Source organism: Pseudogymnoascus verrucosus, assembly GCF_001662655.1.
Source record: "Pseudogymnoascus verrucosus strain UAMH 10579 unplaced genomic scaffold scaffold_102, whole genome shotgun sequence".
Classification (NCBI taxonomy): Eukaryota; Fungi; Ascomycota; class Leotiomycetes; order Thelebolales; family Thelebolaceae; genus Pseudogymnoascus; species Pseudogymnoascus verrucosus.
In genome coordinates, this window is record NW_017263753.1 from 1 (window position 1) to 5,343 (window position 5,343).

Genomic DNA, 5,343 nt, shown 5'->3' on the forward strand with positions numbered 1-5,343 from the left:
AAGAGATTTAGAGAAGTGCTCATTGTTTAAGAAGCAGTAATATAAAAAAAAGACAAAAAACATACAACAGTGGGTATTCGCTGGTGGTCACCTACCTAACTACTAATCCACTGATCTTAAGTTTATGTATAGCAGAGCAGACGGGATGCCTAGTTCGCTTAAGTGTATGGTTGTATGTGCTAGCTACTCGGTTGCGGAACTATATAGAGGGTGCCTATAGCTACTATACCTACCTACAATAGAAGCGACCATTATATCTGTAACATACACATAGTTTGCTATTTACAATCCTACCCGTTCCCCTATTATTGTGATCCGGTATAGATGTGAAAGGTGAAAACTTCGTTCACCTATAGGGCTATATGTGTTGACGATTGGCTTATATCTATGTCAAGTTTGATAGATTAAAAGGTGTTATAGCCATTTTCCCACATGGCAAATTGATCAAAACTCCCTGCATTAAGAGCAGCTTGGAAGAAGTCCTCGTAGCGGTCGTCTATAGACCACGATAGAGAGTCCCATTGATATTCTCCTTGTGCTGGAGGGATGGAGGTCAGGAGTGGAAGCCCTTGATCTTGGGGAGTGAACTGCGCTTCTGCCTTTTTCGACCCATGACTATTTCGTCGAACGTGAACTTTTCCAAGGAGTGGAACCCTCAGTGTTAATTCCTGTAAACCAGAAATCTTGTCATCTTGGAGTAACTTCATCAAAGAGCGAATTGTCGAGGCCCCACACAAGGCGAAGTCAAACCCAAAAGACTTCCTGGACCTTTCCTCCATGATGTGGATGACTAGCGCAACTGCGCTATTAATCCGCCCGCTTAAACGATCTCGCAGGCTGTAGGACGTGAGAATAATAACAACTGTAGCCGTGAATGCTTGTAAATCCAAGGCCTGGGAAATAAAGATGTTCGAAGGTAGCGCTTGACGTAGAAATTGGTAACGTTCCACCGAAAATTCGCATGCGTCTTTACAGGCCAGGCGGCTGTAAATATACTCATCACCAGTGTCCCGTCGCATTGCAAAGGACAAATGAATCCTCATCTTGACACAGTAATGTAGAAACTGGACAACATGCTCAGATTGAAGCTTCCCGGAGCTAATAGCCCACCACGACTTTGGGACCTGTGAAACAAGCACATTGAGCTGTCTGTCGAGTTCTAGCGTCGATGCATATAGCTCAGCATCTCGGTATTGAATTTTCGTGGAGATGTTCATTAATCTGATAAGGTAAGCCCGGGGTTGAATAACACCATCGATAGCTAAGGGCGGGGAATATGACTGCTGGTATTGACTAGCACATGGGAGATTAACTATCATCCCAAACAGGCCTTCAGCAGAACATAGCGATTCCCACATCTGAGCTCTTTGGAGCTGCGTCTCGTCGTTGTCTCGTCCAGTAGATCCGTTAAGCTGATACGCTTCGGATGACCTCGGCAGTCCCATAAGCTCCGCAATCGATATATAATGCCGTAATTTGAGCCATCCCTTTTGGAAATTGCCATGGCTAATTTGGCTATATTTGCCGTTAGTTTTGCCTAGGGAGGATGTCAATAGCTCACAGTCGACAAAAATTTAAGGCCATTCCAAGGCCCGCAAGTGTGCATATCAATCCGTCATGAGATAGAATCGTGCTCTCCACTCTGTCAGACACTGCTCGGGAAAAGCTTAGGTGGCTGGCGTTTGGCATCTCTTGAATAGCAATAGCAATGGTAAGGAGCCATGAGCCAAGACAGATGGCGTCAGCGTCTGGCTTGTGCATCTCGTCATAGAGTTCGACCATTTCGCGTCCAGATTCTATCGCGAATGGTTGGGGAAGCAGGGCAACTATCAGTCCAAGCCACTTAGATGCTGACCTGGCAACCTCGATAACCTCGTCTTTTTGTGGAATCAACTTCTGCAGCTCATGCCTTGCTGCATCTAGTAAATGTACAGAGGCCTTTGCCTTGCGATCCTGCAGCTGTTCATTCTGCTGACGAGTATCTACACTCAGCCAGTCGTTTTGAAAGAGCGAACGAAGATGCGATGGTGGGTCTGCAGTGATGATTACGTCTGAGACGCTTGAATCATCGTCGGAGTCATCATCCACCCTGGAACTTGGAGAGTGGGCAGGTTTCGGTATTTGAGTAGGCTGATGCCCAATACTCAGCCCAATATCATGAACAATCTTGCTCAGACCAGCAACTTGTGATTCTAATTGGGATATGCGATATCGTGACGACACTCTTTGTGCGTTTCGAGGTCGAGAACTATATAGCTGTGCAATACAGGTCGATCCTCGTTCTTCACACCTCCGGCAGGTTGGCGCATCCTCCGGGCTGCGGATGCAACGGACTTTACGGCGTCTGCCTGTTTTTATGCATCAGAATAGGTGGTTGTCTGGCAAGTTACACAAGGGTGTGATCTCTTCACTTACACTCGGTACAACTTACAGTCCCTTTCCGACAATTCGCCCGCGTTCGGTCCTCCGACATAGTTACATCTGTCAAATATTCCGCTTTGTATCTACATAAATAGCAATTTTGCAATGGTAGACAGTAAGACAGGAACGAGGACGTTGGACAACGGACGGAAGAAGAACAGATTTTAGAAGGTTCGATGCGCGGGGCGGTCTCCACGGACGACTCTCGGCTCCGCGGCTCTCTGTTTCGTCCGCCCGTCCCGCAGCCGACCCTGAAAATGTGGATAGAGCAGGCCATCAAGCATTCTAATTGGTCTTTCTTGACGGTCTGGCGTCATCCCCGTCGCCGATGCCCACCTAGGCAAAAGACGATCGCCAGCCAAGTCTATATAACCGATTGGTATTTTCTTAGGTAGGAGCTTCGTGCTCAACTCAATACAGTATCTTCACATACTAGTAACGTGCATACTTGAGAATGAAGCCTTCGTATTACTTTAATCCATGTCGGAAAACCCAAACCCAACTCTCAAGACCCCTTCCACCATAGAGCAGTCTACGAAACATTACATATAGCTTCATAGCCACTATCTAAATCTTCATCATCCTTCGCCTATAGCAGACTAGATCAGGGTGGAGTTGACTAGGTTTACACTTATATCCCATGTTAGGAGCATTTGCTGTTTTCCGCAGAACGGTTCGCATAGTTCAACCCATGCCCAAATTTGAAAACAGGGCTTTTTGTGTCGAATGGCACATCCTCCATCTGCGCTTCAACAGCCTCCATGGACCTTGGCAGATCAAAAGGCAGCTTGCCGTCAGGCGCGCTTATGCCGAACACAACGTCTAGAAATGCCTGGCTGTCGCTCCCGAAACTCGCGAAGACAGCCTCAGCCTGTTTAATAACCTCCGGAATCACGGCGGGCCGATCCATAGCGATATCCACAATAGTCGGTACAGTTGAATATATCTTAGACTGACGAGCCTTCTCTGTTTCATTAAATGCAAGCGAGCCAGCATGGAACGCAGACTCGAATTGGCCGGGGCGAGGCTCGTAGGGTGCTTTATATCGGAGAAGGGCGTAATCAGCTTGCTCCGGGGTATCAACAACCTCATAGTTCCGTACATCCATAAAAGTAGTGTTGAAACCTTCAATATAAAACTTTGTGCCGTTGTTAAGCTGCCGGAATGGAAGAATATTTCTCTTGTTGCTGAGAAGGGTGTATGATTTCCTCTGAGCCTCTCTGCCCAGACGGACAAAGTAATCATTTCCAACAATCCGACCAGCAGCCCCAGGATCGACGAAAGGATTTTCGAAGAGACCGAGGGTGAACTTCTCTCTTAGAGGTCGACGAACGGAAATATTGATGCGCTTCTCCGATATGATGCCTTCTCGGACAAGTTGAACGACCAGTTCGGGGCGATCCTCGCCGCCAAACTGGTCACAACCGGCTTCAATAATTCTTGCTGCCCGCTCGACCTCAGTGAGATTTTCAACGCCCCAAGCTCGAGCAGGAAAAGGTTCTCCTCTAATAGAACCGTCTGTAATAAGCCCCCAGTCTGTCAGTACAATGCCCTCGAATCCAAGCTCGCCGCAAAGTAAATCGGTCACAATTCCCTTGTTGAAGGCGAAGCCGACGGCGTCGTAGTCTGTGCCAATGGGTCGCGAGTAATATGGCATGATTTCAGTTACACCAGCAGCGATAGCTGCCTTGAACGGTTTTAGATGCTCTTCAAAGTTATTGCCAGGATAAGTTTGGTTCTTGCCGTAAGCGAAGTGAGAGTCCTCGCCATTTTCCATGGCTCCACCTCCGGGAAAGTGTCTAGTGACTGTCTTAACAGATTGAGGACCGAGCTTATCCCCTTGGAAGCCCTTGATATATTCTGCGATCAACTCACTGGTCAACGTACTATCCTCTCCCTAAGTATTACCAATACGGGCCCACCGTGGCTCTGTCGAGAGATCGACTTGCGGGTGTAGCGCACTACGAATTCCAACAGCCACATATTCCTCCCTTGCGATTTCAGCAAACCTTCTCACCAGGGCGGTATCCCGAAGCGCAGCAAGGCCAAGGCTCTTCGGCCACTGAGAGAAAACACCGGCGTTGAAACCAGTACCAACGTCCTCGGTGAAAGCATGGCGAGGATCAGACGACACTGTGATGGGAATGCCTAGCCGGGACTGCAATGCTCGCTTCTAAATAAGATTCATAAACTAGGCAGTCTCTGTAGCATTGGTAATATCACCAGCGAGGTTGAAGTGAGTCATATATTTTTCGCTAATCATGGTGCTGGTGCTGTTGAGCGTGGTGCCGGCAGACCCTTCTTGGTCGAGAGGACCTTGGAAAATCATAGCCTAGAAGAGCTGGCCGGCCTTCTCCTTAATAGTCATGCGATCTAGGAGATCTTTGACGCGCTCATCGATACAATAGGATGCGTTTTGTAGATTGGAGGACTCTAGTCACGTCTCGACAAGGAATGAATTTCCGATTCATAGCTCGTGACGGACAGGGTAAGGCACCCTAAAGCCAGAGTTATTAGGATTACTACCACAGAATCAACCCGCATGGTAAACACGATTAAGGAGTCAGGGTTTCTTGGGTAAATGACTGAACCTGCAGAAGTTTGATTTTATTTGGGGTTGCATACCTAAATATTTATATCAGAGCCTTCAGTTATAGCTACTTCTTAGCAAGAAATATCGAGGCAGCCAGGGGACATGCACTCCGCAAACTCCGTCTTGTAACTACACTAACAATCAACTATCGACCCCGCGTGAGGAGTACAACCTCGGGTTAAGGGAATACCGTGCTAGACCACTCGAATAGAACCGAGATTGGGGTCATATAGGGGTGCTAAGAATGTCGGCGCTCAAACCAGGATAGTAGGTATTGCTCTGTAGGATCACCGCTACGCGGTGGGCGGATACAGTCAGAAGTTGCCTCT

General features: G+C 47.8%; 2 protein-coding genes across 2 annotated transcripts; both read right to left on the bottom strand.

Annotated features, from left to right (window-relative positions):
* Positions 1 to 152: 152 nt before the first annotated feature.
* On the bottom strand, positions 153 to 2,574 carry VE01_10669 (uncharacterized protein). Its single transcript, XM_018280062.2, has 3 exons — positions 2,416 to 2,574; positions 1,562 to 2,348; positions 153 to 1,515 (listed from the first exon to the last, which is right to left on the bottom strand). The coding sequence occupies exons 1-3, from the start codon at positions 2,471 to 2,473 to the stop codon at positions 405 to 407; spliced, it is 1,956 nt and encodes a 651-aa protein (XP_018125062.1). The 5' UTR covers positions 2,474 to 2,574; the 3' UTR covers positions 153 to 404.
* Positions 2,575 to 2,812: 238 nt separating this feature from the next.
* VE01_10670 (uncharacterized protein) lies at positions 2,813 to 4,750 on the bottom strand (the record flags this gene model as incomplete). Its single annotated transcript, XM_018280063.2, has 3 exons — positions 2,813 to 4,295; positions 4,344 to 4,554; positions 4,645 to 4,750. 3 exons carry the CDS (start codon positions 4,748 to 4,750, stop codon positions 3,065 to 3,067), a joined length of 1,548 nt encoding a protein of 515 aa, XP_018125061.1. The 3' UTR covers positions 2,813 to 3,064.
* Between the last annotated feature and the right edge of the window lie 593 nt (positions 4,751 to 5,343).